Genomic DNA, 21868 nt, shown 5'->3' with positions numbered 1-21868 from the left:
TAGCAATTCTAGCAAAAAAGGAAATGTGCTCAAGGAAAACAACATTACGTGGTATACGAATGCGACGAATAGAGGGATCATAACAAAGAAATCCTTTGTGGTCAGGACTGTAACCCACAAAGGCACACATGACAGACTGTGCAGACAATTTAGAAAGTTCACGAGAGGAAAGATGAATAAAGCACACACATCCAAAAACATGAAGCATAGATAAATCTGGAGAACGATCAAATAACTTCTGAAAGGGAGACATATTACCAAGAACTGAGGAAAGAATATAGTTGATAAAAAACATAGTTATACTGGCTGCCTCTACCCAAAAGGAAGGTGGAGTATGGGACTCCTGCAATAATGTCCTCACAACACTAAGGATATGTCCATTCTTGCGGTCAGCCACACCATTCTGCTAAGGAGTATCTGGACAACTTCGTTGCACTTGTATTCCATGGTCCTTCAAATAGGATAAAAAATCTCCATCAGTGTATTCTCCCCCTGAATCCGAATGGAGAATACACACTTGTGATTGAAACTGAACCCGCACCATAGCATGAAACAACTTAAATATTTGTATCCAAGCCAAGAAGACACAGAAGCTCTCCAGATATCACTATGTATAAGCTTGAAGGGAGAGGTAGCATGCTCAGATATGTGAGGAAATGGTAAGGTACGACTCTTACTTAAGCAACAAGAAACACAAGATGTATCAATGGTGTGCAAGGAAGGAACTTTATTCTTAATAAGGCCTGAATCAAACAAAAATTTTAATTTTTCAGAATGTAAATGACCCAAACGTTTATGCCATAAGTCCCAAACATTATTTCTATGACTCAAAAATGAACTAGAAGTGGAGGAACTGAAGTAAACTGATGATGCTGTTGTTTGAGGCTTCTCGAACTCCAATGCAAACAGACAGCCCAACCTGTGCCCCTTCCCTTTAACCTTCCCAGTGTTTCGGTCCTGAATCAAACATCCATTCTGAGAGAAGATGAGAATGTTACCTTCATCAATTAATTGGCCAACAAAAATCAAGTTTGTAGTGAGATTAAGAACAAGAAGGGTCTTGGTAAGAGGGAAAGATGCAGTGGGTGAAAGCTTAAGAGACAGATCATTACTACCAATGATGTTTAACTTTTCACCATTGGTAGTAACAATATGTTTGTGATGGGTTTTAGTAAGGCTACTTGGTTGGTTAGGGTAGGCTCCTATCATGTGGTTGGTAGCTCCAGAGTCGATGATATGAGAAGAAGAAGCACAATAATCAGAAAACTCACCAGGTAAGCCAACAACAGAAAGAGCAGAAGAAATAGCAAAAGTTACTAGCTGTCAATTGTTTTCCTCAACCATAGATGCCAGAGAATCACCTTTAACAAAAGAATCACCACCAGTAGTAGATTTCTTACTCCCATGTGCTACAGCAGCAGTGTCAATTCCATAGGTTGATCCTTCCAGCTTTATAGGAATAATATCTTCTCTATTGGTGGCTATTTCAGCAAGAAAACAACAATCCATGCACAAGGATATTAGAGACAACCAAATTCAGCAATCAAGAACTCAAGATGACAGTCCAAAAAAGGCAAATTTTGAGATTGTCAAGTCTAAAACCCTTCACATATGAAGCTGAAGTCTGAATCAAATAAATGGGAAGCAAGAAAACCCTAGGATGACACCAGATCTAGGGTTATAGGTCGATCGAGTCAGCCGATTGAGAGAAAACCGTGATTTACCAACACATCAGGCATCTTTTTCAAGAATAAGGAGATATCTTGTGCTGATCGAAACAGTCCCTAAAAATCTCCAAACCAGAAACTGAGTGTAGGATTAAGAAGAGCTTGAGAGGACCCTTCAACCTGGAAAGAAAAAATCAAATCGCAGGCTGATGTAGAAGGCCAAAAGCCCAAAAAAAGTTACAGTCCAAAAAGGAAACTGTACAGTGTTACAGCCCCAAGAAGAAGATCAAAACTCCTTCGAAAACTTCACCAAATCAAATGTTGTTTGTAGGTAGAATAGATCAGGTCTAGGCGACACCAGATCTAAAGTCCAAAGCTGTTGCAGTCCAAAAAAGGAAACTGTACAGTGCTGCCGCCCCAAGAAGAAGATCAGAACTTCTAAAAACTTCACCAAATCAGATGCTGTTTGTAGGAAGAGTAGATCAGGTCTAGGCGACACCAGATCTGAAGTTTGGCCTTGAACCAATGGCTCACAAGAGAGATCTAACAAAATCTCTCCTGCTGGTTGCGCAAAGAAGACTGAACAGAAAAGGGTTGATTAAAACAGCCCTAATATGACAGGATTACTGCTTCTAGTGAGTTTCACAAGAGAGAGAAAATAGATCAAAGAGCAACCTGCTCTGATACCATGTCAACACTTGTCTGAATAGAGAGAAGAAATAATCTTAGAGGTGTCAAGAATGAATGACCCCCACCTCAAAGAGTCTCTTATATATTAAAAGATATGTACAATTACAAGAATGCCCATATAGGGCTGGAAGAGAAGAAGAATAAGAAGTATAAATAATGTACATCAAGGACTATACTAATAAGATACATCAAGTTATAGAGTCTCCACAGTTATCACAAGTATTAATGCAACCATGATACACTTCCCAACAGAAAATACTGACTCTAGGAGGGATGGGAGAACACCCAATTTCTTTAACAGGGAAAGAAGAGGAAGGTGGAGGTGAGGAAGCTACAAGGGAGTAAAAGAAGGATTTATAGGTGAAAGTCCTAGATGAACAAAGGCTCCAGACCCTGCTGTCCTCACCTCCAACCCCAAGAACCACTGGATTCAATAAATAGAGCAAACCAGAAACAGGGGGAATTTGAAAGTTATATTCCTTAAGTTTGAACTTTGAATTTTTACATGTGATACAAAGCTCTTAGGAAGATCCCCACCCTTAAAATTTATGCTTTTTTAATTATAATCTGTGTAAAAGGGAACAAAGAATTTTTGGAGAAATATTAAACTCATGGATTTATTTCTTTTCATTTAAATTTTTATGAGCAACCTAGACATCCAGTTTTAAACTTTAAATCATATTAATGTAGAGAACTAGGATCAAATCCTGGTAGCCACATATAGTAATTACTATTTCTTTTTATCTATAACTTGCTATCATTGATCAAATGGAAAAGGGGAATAGTTACTTTGTTAAGAAGAATCTTCTATCATATTAGAGTTACATTGTATGAAATACTGTATAAAAGAAATGGTAAACTAGTTCAGGTCAAAGTTTTATATTTTGGATTTACTTTCTTTGAGGTGCTCCCAAAACACCTTGAGGCGTATGCCAGAGGCGCTGACACCTCTGAGGTGTATGCCTCATGCACGTTTTTCATGAGGTGTGCTAGAGGTGTACGCCTCATGCACACATCATATAAAAAGGCTGAAAAAAAGAAAAAAGAAAAAAAAAAAGGAAAGGAAAAGAAAAGAAAGTGAAGGGAAAGAAAAAGAAAGAAAGAGAAGAAACAAAAAGAGAAAAGGGTAAGGAAGGGAAGAAAAGATAAGGGGAAAGAAAGTGGTCTGCCCCGGCCCCTTCAGCTGGGGGGCTTCACCCCCTGCCCCCCCCCCCCCCCTTTTTTTGATCAGCAAAAAGATTTTATTTAACAGAGAAATATTGAAATACAGTAGTTATAGGTTGCAGAAAGCATTAACCCAATCTGCAAACACTACAAAACCCCCCCACCCCCCTTTTCCATGCAGCCCAATTTGTTTTTTGTGTCAGGGGGGTCTTGCTCCACTCTGGCTCGCTCGCCTCCGCTTCGACAAGACCCCCCTTTCAACTAGTGCTATGCATCTTTATTCTTCTTAATATAAAAGATTTTTATTAGAAATAAAGAAAAAATGAGATCCCCCCTTCCTCTTCTTCCTCCTAACCCCCTCTTAAGGAGGCTTACGCCTCTTACGTTCTGAACTATACGCCTCACGCCTCTAGGTAGTGGAATGCCTCACGTCATGCCTCCACATTTTAAACATTGCTTTCATTCACATCTTTTAAATTTTAATAAATTAGTTAAGTTCTTTTTGTAATAAATAGTGTGTAAAAAGGCCATTATCCAATGTTGGTCCCAACTATCTAGGTCTTGGGAGTGGTAGACTAGATATGGTCCTAGGCTTTGGCATATATTTTGCATGAAGTGGCTGCTTTCAGATTAGAGCATGTGTTCTCACAATTGTCGTCGTCGTCCAAGCCTTATCCCAACTATATGGGGTTGGCTACATGAATCCTATTTCACCAATCTGTTCTATTTAAAGCCATATCCATTGTTAAAATCATTAGTGCTTAAATACTTTCTTACTACTTCTACCCATTTCCTTTTTGGTCTACCCCTAGCCCTTCTAGCCCCTTCAACTTGTAACAAATCACTTCTAACTGGTGCTGTTGATGGTCTTCTATGCACGTGACCAAACCATTTTAGTCCACTTTTTCTCATTTTATCACCTATTGGGGCCAAGGTTCTAAATGTTGGCACAGTTTAGTATGTCAGATGGGGCGTATTGGACTTTATATTAGGGCACTTTATTTTGTTTTTTAGTTTTTTTTTTTTTCAAACCTGTTTAGGTTGGTATAAAGCCTGTCTACCCCTTGAAATGAGTCAAACCCCAAAACACCTGTTATTTCATGTATTGATGACCCGTCAATATGATACGTATCGGTCAATACATTGAAATATTTTGATCTTTGATTGGGACTACTCCTAGATTCCTATGGATGACTTCATTCTTGGTCCTATCCTTTATAGTTTTTCCGCTCATCCATCTTAGCATTCACATTTCTGCCACTCATTTTCTGGAATATTGTTTCTTGACTGCCCAAGATGTTGCTCCATACAATGTAGCTGGCCTTACAATTGTTTTATAGAATTGTCCTTTTAGTCTAAGTGGTATTTGCCTATACATAAAAGTCCAGAGTAACCCCTCCATTTTGCTCATCTTGCTCTCTAGTTCTTTGGGTGACATCCTCCTCAATCTCTCCCTTATTATAAATTATTGAACCAAGGTACTGGAAGTGGTCACATTGAGTTATCTCTTGGTCTCCAATCCTAAGTGTATCCTGATTATGAATTGTTCTCACAATTGTCCAACAAAATATATTATATACTATTGTACTCCCTTTTTCCTTTTACTAAAAAATATTTTTCGTAAACAATTAAATTAAGTATCATTTCCAAGGAGCTGCTAAGCTTTGTTTTGATGGTTCCTCCCTTGAGGTCTTGACCCTTTAGGTATAGGTAGAGCTTTCATAGATAATTTGTGCAACATTATCATGGTTTCTTTTTCTTCTTGGTAGGTAAAGAGATTCAGTAAATATTGAGGTGCCCAACCAATGTATATGTGGTGGGTAAATAAGAGGAATTAAGAATTCAAATTATGAGGTAAGGAGATCCAAGTCTGAAGTAAGAAAGGTTACAACATTAAAGATAAGAGAGAAAAGAAAGAGTAGAGGTACTGAAAGCAGAATTGTGTGCAATGTTGTAAGGACTTGTGGTTGGAACAGCAACTTCTTTGTTCTTCTTACCCCCTCTTATTTAGGCTTACCTTGGATAAAGAGGCCACTAGAGGAGAACGTGATCTTTCTTTCAACTTCAGTTTTCGTAGAGCCTTGTCTGATGTAGAATCTCAAGACATCTCTTCTCTTCTGTCCTCCCTTTCTTCTGTTTTCCTGACCCCTTGACTTATAAGAGAATTTGGTGACCTTAAGCAGATGGTGAGTTTTCATCAAATCCTTTTTCTATAAGTTGGTGGCAGAGCAACTAACTCTCCTTTTCCCCATAAAATGATCTGGCTTTCTGCAGTCTCCTAAGAGTTTTTTTTTTGTGTGTGTGTGCGTGTGTGGGAGGCTTCTTGTGGCAGCATCAACGCTTTCGATATGATCTTGAGGAAGAGGAAGGGACATCTTTATGTTGCTCCCCATGTGTGTGTTTTGTGTTTGAAAGAAGGGGAGTCCTGTTGCCATCTTCTCATAAATTGTGAAATTGCTCAAAGCCTTTGGCAATTTTTCTTGGATACCTTCTACAGTTGCAGCTTCAATTGGGTTCCTCCTAAGTCTGTGTCTGAGTTCCTAATTCAATGGCCTGGTTGTACCTTGAGTAAAACAGGTGTTCTATATGGGAAGGGTGTGATCCATGCGGTGTGGTGGCGCATTTGGGAGGAACACAACAGAAATCTTTGAAGACAAGTGTTCCTCCTTGGAAGAGTTAAAAGGGAGGGTATTTCTGGGTCAACTCCTGGCCGAAGGTTACAAATCTGTTCAGAGGCATTTCTATGGGAGATTTAGAAAGAAACCTGGGCAGGTCCTAAGCTCCTTTGGTCAGGTAGCTGCTCACACTGCTCCTGTGACTCCAAGATCCATTGCAGAGTTCATTCTCCAGTTTGATAACAGCTGTCTGAGCAGGCTAAGCCATAGGGGACAGGTGAGGATAGGTAGCAGAATTCTAACCTCCTCTGGAATCCTTGTTTGGGACTTTAGTAGGCCCCTTGAGGAGGCTGAAGCAATTGAAGCTGAAGTGGAGGCTTTGCTGGTGGGGCTGAGGACTGTGATATCCCTAAATATCTCTTCAGTGGTAGTGGAAGGAGATTCAACGGTTGTCATCAGTTGGATGTTAAACCAGCAGGAGGGGCCTTGGAGATTCTCCCATCAGCTCAATGAAATCAGAGAAATTCTGCCTCGGGTGGTCTGTACTTTTAGGTGGATCCCTCAAGAGTTGAATTCTGTGGCAGATGTTCTACCTAAATCTGGGGTGGGCAGGGATTTTTTGTATAATGACAATTTGTTTTCTTTCTAAGTGGTTGGGAAGGTATTTTCGTTCTTTTGATCTTTTTGAGCGGTTATGGTGAGGTGTATCTCTTATACATCTTGTATATCCTTCCCTCTTTTTGTTAATGAAAGTTACCTTTTTCTCAAAAAAAAAAGTTGATAATGCTAGTAATAACATCAATTATGTATTCCATATTTTACTAATAGAGCATAACTAGTATATTAGAGGCCCACTGATTATACTCTCGTTTCTTTTTTTTTTTTGGTCTTTAATATTATTTTGCAGTTGTTTATTTGTGAAAAAAAAATTCTTGGGTATTTTTTGACATTTTTTGCTATACATGGTATACTTTCTCATTTCTTATATTTGTTTCAGGAAACAATAGTTTGCAAATCTGTCCTCAATGAGTTTGCAGTCAAAATAAACCTTGAGAAACCAATATATAAAACCACTCAGTCAGAAGGGCAAAACCCAGGATTTATCTCTTCTTTGCTTTTCAATGGTAAATCATATACTGGTTGTGCAGCCAAAAGCAAGAAAGAAGCAGAACAATTAGCAGCACGCACTGTTATCCAATATTTTCTTGGTATATTTTTCCCAGTGGTTTAACTCATAGTATATATATTTGTAATTTCTTGCTAACATTTGAATGTGCTCTACAGGTAATCCTGTGTATGAGACTCTTCTTTCTGGAATTATAAAATCTAAAGTTAGAGTTTTTGGCATGATGCATAAAGTCAAGGAATCTGGGACTTCTACTAGTGCTTCTATAGTGCAATTGCCTACAACTATAGGACAATCTCAAGGACACAATTCGAATGCTCCAGTTATAAATCAACTTCATCATGAATTTAGGAAACCAAAGCAAGAACAATTAAGTGAAACCAGTGCTGCCTTAACTGGAAATGTCAATGATAGACCACTTGGTAGCAGTGTGGCAGGACCAACTGGTTCTGGGTATGAGTCTGCCTATGTGCAGCCTCCTGCAATAGGCTGCACATCCCAAAACATGGCTGATAATACTAGTATTGGTACTAAACGCAAAAAGAGCAAGAAGGGCAAGAATGCAGGACAAAAGAAATTATGCGAAGGGTATGTTAATACTTTCTTGTCTGTGCAGTCTAAGCTGCAAGTTTTCTTGATCTAATATGCTTCTGCTACATTTCCCATATCTGATGTATTGTAAATTACTTTCTTTAACTTGCATGTTTGTGAGTTTACTGGTATTTCTCTGATTCTTTTAGATCCTGGGTGATATATTGTGGTGAGTTAGCATATTGTTATGCCATAATTTGTTACAATGGTATAATTTGGCACCTCTCAGTTTCTCTTGCCCCATTCCCTCCACTTTCGTATGGACATTTTAAATGCACCTGTATTTTCCTTTATATTTATATTTTGGAATTACTAGACCTTAACCTGTGTTTTTCTTTCCATTCAACTATTTATCTGTTTTCATAAGTCTTCAGAAGCTTGAAGCCTTGTACATGCATGGAAGGAAATTATGTCATTTTTTTCTTGTTTATTTTGATCTCAACATAGTATAGGGAATCCAAGGCTGTTAGGTATTGGGGGAGTTTTTAGAAATGAGGAAGGGAATGTTTTAGCCATTTACTTCTCTGTTTTTAGGATTCCTATTAGGGAGGCTAAGAAGTTGGAGAGATTAATGAGAAACTTTCTTTGGGAGCCAAGAGAGGAAAAAAAGGATCACTTAATAAATTAGGGAATAGTTTGTAGGAGGAAAGAGGAGGGTGGGCTGGGTTTAGGGAATTTAGTTCTAAAGAACAAAGCTCTCTTAGGAAAATAGTTGTGGAGGTGGCCTATAGAAAGGGAGAGGCTGTGGCACAAGGTGATAGCTAGTATACATGTAAGTTTGGGAAATGGATGGGATGTTGGTGTATCGCACTATCGCGTCGAGCTATGTTGGCAACTCCTTGGAAAGCAATTCAGAGTATCCTCCCTCAATTCCTCAATTTTGTCAGGTATGATGTCAACTCTGGCACTTCTGTTTTGTTTTGATGGCATTTGGGTGGGCAATTCTGCTCTTAAGTATCTTTTTCCTTCTCCCTATTCCCTTTCTCTTTACAAGGAAAAAGCTATCTCTCACTTTCTTCCAACACTTGTTTCACCTTCCTCTCTAAATTGGGACTTTGGGTTTCGTAGGGGCTTGAGGGATCATGAACTCCCTTGTATTTCAAACCTTTTGTCAATACTTGAAAGTGTTTTTCTGGACCCCCTCAGATCTGATGTGAGATTAAGGGAAGACAAGATTGGAATGTGGAACTATAGAAATAAAAGGAAAAAAATTCAAATGGCTGGCTAAGGACATTGAGATAAAATGCAGCTGGGTGAAGAGAACCGCTAACTCATTTGCGGGGGAGTTGAGACAGTTTACCTCCCTCTACTTGTATGTATACACACACACACACACACACAAAAGTTGTAGGCATTACAAATATCCCTTGGGCCACTTTGAAAGAGAGAAAGACATTACAAAGCAAGCCCAATGCACTTGGCTTCTACTAACTAGGGGTGTCAATTGGACTGTATCTGATCCAATCCAATACGAGTCCATTACAAATGGACCAGGTCCAATCCAATCCAATAAATAATTTGGACTATTAAGTTTGGACTGGGCCAATTCAATGTATTATTGGACTGTCCAATCTGTCCAAATTGATCTTGATTTGGATGGGGTGCAACCCAAAACCGGGGTCCATTGACACCCCGACTAGTAACCCCTTGCTAGCCAATGTATCAGCCAGTCCATTTGCAGATCTAGGCACCCAATTGATCAAAAAGTTGTAGTCATTACAAACATCCCTTGGGTAGGGTCACGAATACTACCCTACCACTTTGAAAGAGAGAAAAGCATTACAAGCAAGCCCAATACAGTTGGTTTCTAGTAACCCTTGCTTAGCCAAAGTATCAGCCAGCCCATTTGCAGATCTAGGCGCCCAATTGATCTTAACAGTTATGTTTCTTACTAAACTTTTGATCCGCCTTAATTTATTTCTGTATCCCCACACTGTTTTTTCACTCTTTTCCAACCATCCAGTTACAACCTTGAGGTCTCATTCAACAATCAGATTATTTAAATTCATTTCCTTTGCCTGTTGTAGTCCTGATGGACTGTGATTGCCTACACCGCTTCCATGAACATTTAGTTTGATACAATCCTTCTCAGGCAGTGTCCATTCTTTAAGGACTCTTGAGTTTCTTGATGAGCTTGCCACCACTTCTCCCCACTTCCTCCACAGATCATGTCAGTAGTTACAGAACAGTTTCATGGATTTGACCCAATGTACCACCCTGGCCATTATACATTTGAATACCACTTCTTGACTCCCTTCCTGCTCCTTAAAGATTCTCATGTTCCTTTCTCCCATATTGTCCATACAGTTTCTGCCCGAGTACACCTCTACAACATCCTTCCCTTTTCCTTGGCCATGAAGTTGTTCCTTGTATTTGATCCTATGTTTTTGTCAGAAACACACTGATTGCTATTAGGGAAAGTTATTGAAGAGATTCTTCTTTGCCTAGGCTTGCAGGATGTATGTGCCATGGAAATGGCATTTTAATGTTATCATTACACTTCAGGCATCATAAAAATTGCCTATATATCTTGTTAACTTGTCATGTTGTAAGATATGTGCTGTCAATAGGTTGGGTCTGGTCGTCTAGGTCAGGTCAGGGTAAACTGAGTCCTGAACTGATAAGAAGACACACAGACCCAGTTTCAACCCAGATCCTATAGAGTCTGTAAGTAATAGATCTAGAACTGGCCCTTTTATTGTCCAAGTACTAAGATTAAAGACCTGCCAGTTATAATTGGGTCTTATCAGGTCAGACCAGATAACCCAACTAATTATAGGGCCAATTTGCTTGCTATCTTTTCTCAAAATATCCTATTATCTCATAAAATGGGCAATTTTAGACATTCTATATGAAATATTACAGGTAAACCATGAAAAACATATATAATGATACATCATACATGTACTGATGATACATGTATGATGTAACATCTTACATTACATCATACATGTACTGATGTAACATCTTAGAAGGTAGTCCAATGCTGATTCTATTATAATCAATGCTTAGAAAACATACCCAGAACTGACCCTATTAATAATTGAGGTGTGCAGGTTATTTGGTCTTGTTCTGTTGCTGATTTTCTATGAACAGGAACGCTTACTTGAGGCTGGAGTTTTTTTTTTTTTTTGATAATTAACAGGGTTTCATTTCATGAATAGAAAAAGAAAAATATGTACAATGAGGATCCCAAGGAGAGGTTGATTAACTCTCCACTATACAAATATTTACAATTGAACCCAATACAATTGCTCCCTGTTAACCCCTTACTTGGCTAATACAATTGAACCCAATACATTTCATGAGAGTCCCCTTCAATAACCACCCTTTCTAAGTTAATCTCTTTTGTGCTTTCAACTCTATATAGTACAGCAAGCAGTTTAACTCTTGTAGAATCCCCTAGACCAACAGGACCTGAAATTAAGGATATTATATTACCATATTTGTCCCTAAACACCCCTCCAACCCCCGGGGGCCTGGGTTACCAAAACTGTTTCCATCAAAGTTTAGCTTTATAAAGCTATCTTTGGGTGGTTCCCATGCTTTTGAGGCATTATGTTTTTGTCCTCACTGTTTTTCTGGCTTTATGCTTGGATCTTAAGCTTGTTGTAGCCTTTAAGGGTTTCTTTCCAGCTTTGATAATTGAGAACCATAAACAAGGTTATTCTGTATGAACAAAGCTGCCACCTTTTCAGTTTTTGATGTCAGTCTACCATATGCATGCTATTTTTTTGGTAACCAGATAAATTTATTAATAAGAAGAAAATAGATATATAGTACAAAGCATCAAATATACTCTTGTATGAAAGGCCTCACCTAGGTAACCTTTCAATGCATGCAACCATACTCCACTCTACTAGAGTCTCAGATAAAGGTGAAAGAAAGCATAAGCCATCCTGGAGACATTAGAGCTCAAGCCTGTTCAACATAGTGAATAGAGGCCAGTGATTTACAAGGCACACCTGAGGCATGCCCAGGCGCACAAGCAAGGCACATTTTAGGGTAGGCGCCTCGCCCAGGTCCTAGGTGCAGTACTTCCAAAAGGTGCATGCCCGGTGTGCCTTGCGCCTTATCCCAGGCATGCACCTTTTTACACTTTTTTGCTTTCTTCGAACATAGTGGCTGGGCCAGGGGCTCCGCCCCCAGATGCAGACCACACCTCTCGAGGCAAGCCGAAACAAGTCCATATTAGGGTCTTAAATTCTTAATTTTCACACAAAAATAATTATTTTATAATTTTAATTGCCTTCTAAGAAAATATATTTTATTAAGATGAATGAATAAAATATAACTGTGTGGATTGTCACAGACATGGTTGGGTCATGGTAAGGAATATTTTATAAAATATAAGCAAATAGGGGGTTGGAACTGCATGAGTTGGCCAAAGACGTGGTTGGGTCATGGTAAGTGGTATCAGAGCAAGACACCCAGTGGTGGGATTGTCACAATATGCCTACATTATAATCTTATGCTGCTCATTTTTAATTGTATTAATGATTGATTACAATAAGAATTGCATCTGTTGTTATGTTCAATCTGATGCCTAATTCTGACATTCTGTTAATATATATTTTTTTGGATAACATGGTTGGGTTGCTAGTACAGTTCTCTAATTAGCCAAGTTAAAATATCCAGTTCAGATTGCATTTTAGCAATTCTCTTGTGTTCTCTACTTCTCTTTCAATCTGTAGATAGTTAAGCAGTTTTCCTCACTTTGCACCTCAAGTCTCATATTTCTATTGCTTCTGCTTTAATTATCTACTTTATCTACAGTGTTTTCCACTCTTCCCAGTGAAGGTCCTGTGAAATCTACCATGTTAATAATTTTGATGGTTTTATGCAGCTCCCTCTTTAATGATTCCAGTATCCTTATTTCTTGATAGCCTCCATATTACCCTCTATAAAATGTCTGATTGACAAATATAAGAAACTCAACTGCCTAAAGTGCAGTCAAGCTCATAAAAAAGTAGTAATCTGAGAAACATTTATGGAGCTGATCTCCCACCTTTTGGATTAATGATGTGGTTATAAGTTGGAATGCATCAAGGCCAGATGTTCAACGTTCAGGGCCTTCAGGCATACCATTTATGGAGCTGATCTCACTCTTCCCTTGGAGCATCTAAACACAATTTGAATGGCTGCTTTATTAGGAACCCAGATTAGGAGAATGAACTCTTAAAAGCTAGGCTGGAGAGATCATAGTAAGGGTGATCTTTGACCGGGCTTAGCACCTAGGGTGAGGGATTTTACATAGGCCTGGGCCTGGAAGTCTTGGGTCCAGCTTGGCCTGCAAATTCCTGGGCTTGGCTGGGCCAAGAATCATCATCATAGCCTTATCCCAACTATATGGGGTTGGCAGCTACATGAATCCTGTTTTGCCATTCCATTCTATTTAAATGCCATATCTGCCTAGCCAGGCTAAGAACAATCACCCCAGTATGTTCTATAGATATTCTACAGTAAACATATCATTCAAATGCATTCCAAGATCAGTTGATGCTAGTGGGTAGAGGCCAGTTGGTTACATTGGGTGTCCATCCCACGCTAAGGGTAATTGTATTTTGTTTTTATATCATGCCTTTACTATTTATTCTCTTTGATCCTTAAAGTTTTCTTATAGATGTATAAAAGAACTTCAGCCGCACATCTCCCTCAGCTTGGTGTAGGTCCACTTCTTGATAAGAGTGCCTTAGGCGGTTGGGCCCTTGTGCTTTATTGTCTTTAACTTCGATGCCCCGTAGTTGTTAAGCCGCACATCTCCCAGTAGGCTTTTACTGCTTGCTTGTTATATTACTTTCTAACCTTGTATTTAGCAATGTATGTTCTGCTTTTGTGGTTTATTCAATACATTAATTATTTTCAATTTTGAAAAAAAAATGCAGCTCACAGATAGCGGGACTCCCTCAGAATCAGGCCCAATCATGTTCTGTAACCCTATGAGTAGTGCCAATATTCACAAAGATCAAAGATGCTCCTTTTTCCTCGCCCTTTTTTGGGTAGTGAGAAGTGGTCTTGTTCTGCCTCATGCAGGAAAGTTTTGCAAAATTAGCAAGCTTTGACAAGAGTTGTCAAATGGTGAAACGGGGTCGAGGTGGTTGTACTATTGTGTTTTGTTGGACACTTGGATGTAGATCACCAGATATTTGCCATCTATGTTATTTCCAGTCCAGGCATTCATTACCCCTGTTGAGGTTACTAATGCCATTTGACAACGTACTGTCATATGTAATTGAACTTGTTTTTTTTTTTATCAATAACACTTTCATTAATTCATCAATAGAAGATTTACAAAAGGAAGACAAACACGCTTATCTTCCAAGAGCAACAAAAAACCTTAAGAAAAGGAAAAAAGAAAGAAAACACACTAAAGTTACAGCTTGGCCCAAAAAAGTGAATCTTCTATTGATGATTAGAGAAAGTTTAGTTTCTGGTGGTTAGGTAGTCCATTTATGCTACACGTTACTTGAATAATATCCTGGTTATGAAGCTCAGGAATGTGGTAAGATTACCTACATATTAATGATGAATTGATGAGAACGCTCTTAAGATAAATACACACACACCCCAATGAGAGCGTGCTCAGTGGATTACCATTCACATTTTTAGTTTGTTAATTTATTTACTTGGTAATGGTGAATGGTGATAGTGAATACATGCATTTGGGTACGGAATTAACGTGCCAAGGTAAGGAACAATTATCTCTGCATTTTTTCTATTTTTTTGGTAGAAAAGGAGACACAAGGTTATGTTACTCCTGAGTTCTGACAACTCAGTCAACCACATTCCTTCTTTTAACACCGGTATGTGCAGGGCCTTTTATTTTGAAAGATCATGTTAGTTATTTTTGGTGTTTCTGTTCTTTTATCCTTCAACCCAGTGATATTTGTACCAATGCCAACTGGTGGTTTTTCTGATAGGTCTATACCAACTAATGTCTAGGAACCAAAGTTTACCACATTGGTACATAGCACAAATTATTCAGTCGATTAAAAACGACGTAGTTAAATGGTTAAAGTGTTTCTGCAAATGATCAAAGTCTTCTCTAACATGATTCTTTTTGGGATAAACTCCGAATATACCCAACACCATGGGGACTGGGCAATGTGTCGCTTTACTACCCAGACTTTCTAGTGCGTCAGATTCCTCTCTGAACTTTCACAACTGAAGCAAGACACTTCTCCGTTGGCACAGAAAGTATCCTAATTGATGATCCAATTAGATTTTTACATTATCTTATTTCCTTTTTCAATTTTTTTTCTTGATCGTGGGAGATAACATAGCTGGACATCAACGCCTTTATTTTTCCTTGAACAGGGCGGATAATCTAGTTGGAGCACCAAGGTCTCTGTTCAACGGCAATAGTAACATGTATTGCCTACAAACTCTTGATAAACGGAGTTTTTAATATTAGCTTACAATCTCCTATTTAGATTGAACTGTCTATATATCTGAAAGCAATTGTAAGAACATAGTGCTTACAATGTTAGAATTTGTCCGTTTTTCCCGAAATCTAATATCATGCCTTTGAAACTATAATTGATTATCTTAACCTTAGACATGAGAAAGTTTGTTTAACTATTCAATAGATTAACTAAAAATTAATTAAAACAATATAAAATGATTAATAAATAATGGAATTGAGAAAGGGAAAAATTACAGATTACTACCCTGTACTTTGGGGGTAGTGGCAATTAGCCCCTTGAATTCGTATTTACGACAAAAGCTCCCTTGAATTTCAGATTTTGACAAAGACACCCTCCTTTAGCATTTCATTAACTTTGAAAAAGAAAGTTCTCGTGTAATTGTTTAAACTTTTCTAAATCTCCAAATTACCCTTTTCTCAATGAATTTTTAACGTTTTTCATTTCCATTTGTTAGTAGTTTAGTTGGTATTAATTACATATTATGTTTATTGGAATTTTCAAGTTTTAAAAAAGGTTTCTTGTATTTTTCTTGCAATTTCTATTTTTTATAGAAGTTTCTTGAGTGGGTATTTTGGTAAATTAATTTTCACCACTCAATTTAACAGAGGGTGTCTTTGTCACAAATGAAAGTTCAAGGGGTAATTGCACTACCCCTAAAGACTAAAGTACAGGTTTATAACTTACCCAAAAAATCATAAATTATTATTATTATTTAAAATAATTACAAAATAAATAAATAAATAGTTAATTATTAATTAATGAAAATTATACTTATTAAATAAAATAATAATAATGGTTATATCATAATCAATATTTTAATATTATTAAAACATAAATGAATATTAATTAATTTAGTTAATTTGTTATCACTGACATAATAACAATTAATGAATAATTAATAGAATAGAATAATTAACTATTATAAAAATCAGTAATATATAAATAAAAATTTTATGAAATAAATTAAATTAATAAGAAAATTATGAAAAATGATAAAAGATTTTATTTAATTTACTTATTTTTATTACATTATTGACCTTTTTATTATACTTTAATAATATTTTTATTTTTATTTACTATATCTAAAAACTCTAACGTGTCACTCAAAATGAGTATAGTGCCAAATAGGTTGTTAGAAAACAAAAGCAAAAGTGCAACACAATTAAATGGGACCATTCGTACCATTTCAAAGTATTTATCCTTATCTTTTATCAAAAAAAAAAAGGTATTTAGCCTTATCAGCAACCAAAGCTCTGAAATGCCTCCAAATGGTACAGTGGACTTGCTGCGAGAGATGTCAAGAGCCGCCAAACAGGCCCTTAGGCTTGTAACCTTGATATCTCTTTCATGGGTTCCCATGAAATGCATGTAAAATGTTGAAAAAGGAAATATGTAAAGGAGTTGCAACCGAGGTGTCATACAGTGGGTAGGCCTTAGCAAATATGTAAAATTATAGGGGGTGTCGTAGTACATGACCCTTAGAAAAAAAAATAATAGTTAATCAGGCAAATCATATGCAAATGAGATTCAAATATATATATATGCCATATTCCACTAGTACTACTATGGTCCGAAGAAGAAACAGCTGAACAATGTCAAAGTATTGCAACATAAAAATAAATTCCAAATTAAGAGTCGCTCCCTCACATATATTCGCCCACCCAGAAGAACTCTATTTGTCAAGAAAATCAAGAATCCATTTCCTTCTAATATCTGAAGGCATCTCCATGTACCATTCTCTAGCAGTGGGCTTCTCAAAAACCTCAAAGAGTTTCAAATAGTCACGACAAGTTAGCCCCTCTATGGTGTTTATCTCGTCCAAGAAATTGGAAATGGAGTACTTTTCTGGTTTACCTATAAGCACATTAATTGAGTCCACTAGCTTATCTATTCTTGCATTTGCAGAGGAATTTAATTCTTTAATTAACTCGGCATTGTAAAGATCATCTGCATAAGCTGCAATGAGTGCATTAATAATGATATTCTCTTGTTCCAATTCCAATGCACAGACTGCAATGATGACTTTCAACAAGGTGTCTCTATCAACCATTGCTCACTGCTAAGAAATGTGCATTTCATAAATGACCAGCACAACACAAGCAAGTAGAATTGGACCACATAACACATTAGAAAAAATAGTAGTCAACCACGTCATATCACATACATTAAAATTCAAATAAAACATTTCACAATTACAACTACTATGGTCCAAAGAACAGTGCTAAATATTGTAAATAAGTTACAAATTAAAAATCACTTCCAAACATAATCAGTCACCTAGACGAACTCTACTTGTTAAGAATGTCAACAATCCAATTCCTCCTAACATGTGGAAACATCTTATTGTGTACCCTATCCTACAAGTGACACTCACAGAAACTTGAAGAGTCCGCTATAGTCACATTGAGTCAGCCCCTCCAAATGGAGTACTTTTCTGGTTTATCAATAAGCACATTAATTGACTCCACTAGCTTATCTATTTTTATACTTGCATAGGAATTCAGTTCATTAATTGATAAAGTCAAAAATTTCTCTTCCTACAGGCTTCATGTCGAGTGGTTGTAGTAGAGCCTGCTCAACTTCAGTATTGGTACTTGGTAGCATGACCAATGTCTTGGTCCATAGGATTCTGAAACTCATAACATTGTTATTGTCAATTTCATTCTCAACATCTCGAGGGGGAGGGGGGTCTACATTTCTCTTCCTATGGGCTTCATGTTGAGGAGTTGTTGTAGTAGAGGCCTGCTCAACTTCAGCATTGGTACCATGACCAATGTCTTGGACCGTAGGATTCTGAGACTCGTAACGTTGTTGTTATTGTCAGTGACATCCACCACATCTCAAGGGGGAGGGGGGTCTACATTATGTGCTAATGATGTAGAAAACCAGCCAGCTGTGATGGTCCCCCCAAAGATCATATTGAGATGAAGATACTGGAGTATGGAATTTCTTTAACTTGTGGTTGACCTAAGGTGAGAGTAAATACTAGTGAATCAAATCCAGATAAAATATAAAAGAAAGATCTTCAATTAGACAGAAAAACAAATAGCGTTTGGGTAGTACCACCAAATCATAGTAATTCAACTATGGTACCGGAAAAACATGATATTGGAAAAAAAAACTTTTAACCAATCAACTGCTATCACAAAAGTGGTAACCAATCAGGTGGTACTCATCAAAATTCACCATAGCGTGAGGTTTGACTGGTCAAAGCTATTCCAATATCATACCTTTTTGGCATCATAGATATATCCTTATATCATATATTTTATACATGTATGATATGATAATATTATAATATAAAATATTATATATTAAATATAGTGCATATAGCGACATAGGCCCAAAGCCCCACCCAGCCTGGTCGGGGCCTGACCCATGATCACCCTATTGTGACCCAACAAGATACCATAACATACAGGTACACCATTAAAATTAAAAAGCAATAGAAAATATATCATTTCTACTTCACACATATTGAGCTGAATAAGCAGAACATTGAAGTCAGCAAAACTCAACCTTAAGTTGAGCCAGTTACGAGTAACTAGTAGATGAATCAACAATCTGTGACAAATACCTGCAGAAAATATATAGACAAGCTTCAGTATATTGTTGATATAGTCCACCCCATTCAAGTACATACAGTTCAAGCACCAACTACAAATCAGTATGATAGGAAACAACTGCATGCTTCATCCATAGTATAAGAAACAGTCCATAGGTAATCAATAAATAAGAAAATGTAGAACTACATGCAGTGAGATAATGCAAGTCCTGATATAATGAAGAAACGGCCAATTTAGATAATCAACCAAGGCCTGATATAATGAAGAAACAGCAAGTCCTGATATAATGAAGAAACGGCCAATTTAGGTAATCAACCAAGGCATGCAACTGAAAAAGAGAAACAACAGGCAATCAAGCAATTCACTATAGTTCAGTTGAACTGGAGAAACAATGCATATAATAAGTAACAATTTATTTTAGATAAAGAAACAGTTCATAGGTAATCAGAAAATGAAATAATATGGAACTACAGGCAGTGAGTTAATTCTCAGATGGAAACTAGAACAAACCCCTCCCTCTCCAACAGGATAGGTGGGCACAATTTTTTCCCCTTCCCTTCTCATATGCTGTCTTGAGAGTTCTGTTAAAACAGCTGAACAATCTCCAATTATGCCACAAACATGAAATACCTAACAGCCACTTCCATTATAATTCCTAACCTCGCTAAGAAATCTGTGAAATTATTTTTGATGCTTTTCTTTAATGAGAAAAGTACGAGTCCAGTGTTAAAGTATTAAAGAAAATGATATCTAACAATCAATCGCTAAATATTTAAAGGTCAGGTTGGGACTAAAATTGTTGTGACTTGTGAGCTAGGCTGGTTTAGGCTTGAGGCTAGGCTTGGAAAAATTCTTAACCCAAAGCTCCATCAATAGAGAGTAGAGAAATCTGCTATTTTTGGTGCATGGAATTTGTATGAGTATGACAATAAAAGTGTGGATTAGAAAAGCTGGTAAGTCTGGTAGATATGTAGGCAAATAAAAGTAAGAACTAAATAACCTTTGTTTCATTGTTGAGGATGATCAAGGCGGATCTCAACAAGCAACTCACTAACACAAACCAAAATGAGACAGAAAGAGAATAATCCAATCTCATAGCTGGACCAGCCTGTTGTATAGTGTCCTTAAAATTTTCAGCACAAGACATTTGGATACCAGAGAACCTGTTGTAGGAGTAGCATCTTAGTCAATACTAAAATTACATCAGTGCAAGTTTGTTTCATTAGAATAATGAAGATTTTGAGACTAATAAGAAAGATACAAAGACAGAAGACAATCATCTTGAGTAACCAAATTCAGAAAACAATCATGAGGAGAAAATGAAATATGGGATATATTGAACTATTGCAATTTCAATTTCTTATATTAAAGCATCCACTTATCATTTCAAATTGAACAAGCATCTACTATCAGCATATGGCATGGCCTGTTTCATTTACCAACTAAAGCCATTTGGCTATGTGACATAATATTTCAGAGAAAGAACAGCTTGTCTGATTATGTAATATACAGAAAGAATCCAAATTCAGCATAAGAAGTTAGAACAAGATAATAAAATGCACAGCACATGCTTGTTTGATTACATCATGAAGATTCCGAGATCAACAGTATAGAAACAGAGGGCAAGCATATTAAGTTACCAAGGTCAAAAAACAAGCATTCATGCAAATTCAAAATTGAACCTATCCTCATTCCAAATTGAACATGGGATGTGCATATTGAAGAATCACATGATCCATTCTCATGCAACCCCGATTTTGATTTTACCATGAGAATAGTTCTATTCTCAACTTATTTTTGTGAATGCAATGTTTGATTTCCTTGGGTTAAGGAACTCAGCTTTCCAACCAACCTCAATATTATTTTAGAAATGAAAATTCAAAAAGCTTCTACCAAATTGGAATATGCAACATGAATTTCATATATGCATTTAGATATGATGTCCCTTTTAAGAATGTCAAACAAGCATTTATATGGTGGAAAACTTAAAAAATGTTAACTAATTATTATATGTTAACTCATGAATTTCAGGATAAATAAACTTATAAACATAGAAAATTCGAAATTAATCAATTATTCACTGACATTCCTCGAACTAAAAAAATAGCCCACATATAAAGTTCGACTTCTGCAAATAAAGAATGTCAGGTGTAGAAAAATATTTATTCTAAAATATTTCTGAGCAAAGAATATAGATTGTAATATCAATAGGGCCAGTAATGGAAAATTAGCAAACAGTTAATCCACGCAAGATACCAGTAAGGGAAATTTGAAGAACAAAAAATTGGTATGTGAAAGATGGAAGACTGTACCTTGTAGCTTCCTCAGAGAATATGATGCAACGTCCCCAAATCCCTGCAGCAAACATCAAAAACTCAGACCATTACAAGAATAAAACAAACCCTAGAGGTCAATCCAAACCCTACCTATAAACGTAGCATCAAATCAAAACCCCTAACCCTAGATGGAGGAAGGATGAAATTGAAGAGTTCGGATTGGCGCCCCACTCCCACATCTCAGCGTGCATTGGGAGTATCTCCGGAGATGTTCCCGATGTACGGTTGCAGTGAGTTATTTGGAACGATGTTGGGAGAGTGGTTGGTAGCAGATCTGAACTCGAGTTAGAAGACCTCTAATCCTCTATTAGTTCAAGATCACGTGTGAATCTTGCACACGAACGAGAGAGACGAGCGGGCAGTTTTCTCTCTCCGGAAAACTCTGTGCTCATCTTAAAGATAGTTTGAGTAGACGATATTGCTATTATATTATACTGTCCCTATGATCAATATAGAGTTTAGAGGAAAAATATAGGGTAAATTTCTTAAACTACCCTTGTGGTTTAGTGAATTGATAAAATGTATCTTTATTATTTGAAAATTGTTTAACACTATTTTTATTATTTTTAACAATCGACTAATACTTTCCTTATCATTAATGTTCCGCCATAAACCATTCAAATGTGCCATCGTATGACTATTATAGCTTTCAAAAATATCAAAGTTACCCATTTATGTTTGAAAAT

The 21868-nt window shown here is 37.0% G+C and overlaps 1 protein-coding gene and 1 long non-coding RNA gene across 4 annotated transcripts in view; one reads left to right on the top strand and one right to left on the bottom strand.

Annotated features, from left to right (window-relative positions):
* Positions 1-14159, top strand: part of LOC104609938 (double-stranded RNA-binding protein 4-like) — a 29118-nt gene extending 14959 nt beyond the window's left edge. The window contains exons 3-5 of the mRNA XM_010276375.3: positions 7134-7344; positions 7421-7850; positions 13739-14159. Of these exons, the coding sequence (XP_010274677.1) occupies positions 7134-7344; positions 7421-7850; positions 13739-13796 (699 nt within the window). The 3' untranslated portion in view covers positions 13797-14159. The remainder of the gene's footprint in view (positions 1-7133; positions 7345-7420; positions 7851-13738) is intronic.
* A 1644-nt stretch (positions 14160-15803) lies between these two features.
* LOC104609937 (uncharacterized) lies at positions 15804-21566 on the bottom strand. Of its 3 annotated transcripts, none has more exons than XR_737352.2 (5): positions 21306-21566; positions 21159-21201; positions 19847-20009; positions 18800-18857; positions 15804-17336 (listed from the first exon to the last, which is right to left on the bottom strand). It is a non-coding gene; the product is annotated as an uncharacterized LOC104609937 (long non-coding RNA). The 3 variants fall into 3 exon arrangements; XR_737351.2 differs by having other exon boundaries at positions 21273-21565; XR_016085303.1 differs by lacking the exon at positions 21306-21566 and having other exon boundaries at positions 21159-21292.
* Between the last annotated feature and the right edge of the window lie 302 nt (positions 21567-21868).

Source organism: Nelumbo nucifera, chromosome 4, assembly GCF_055504915.1.
Source record: "Nelumbo nucifera cultivar China Antique chromosome 4, China Antique-T2T, whole genome shotgun sequence".
NCBI classification, from domain to species: Eukaryota; Viridiplantae; Streptophyta; class Magnoliopsida; order Proteales; family Nelumbonaceae; genus Nelumbo; species Nelumbo nucifera.
The sequence above is the reverse complement of the archived record's forward strand: the minus strand, read 5'-3'. Positions and strand labels throughout refer to the sequence as shown.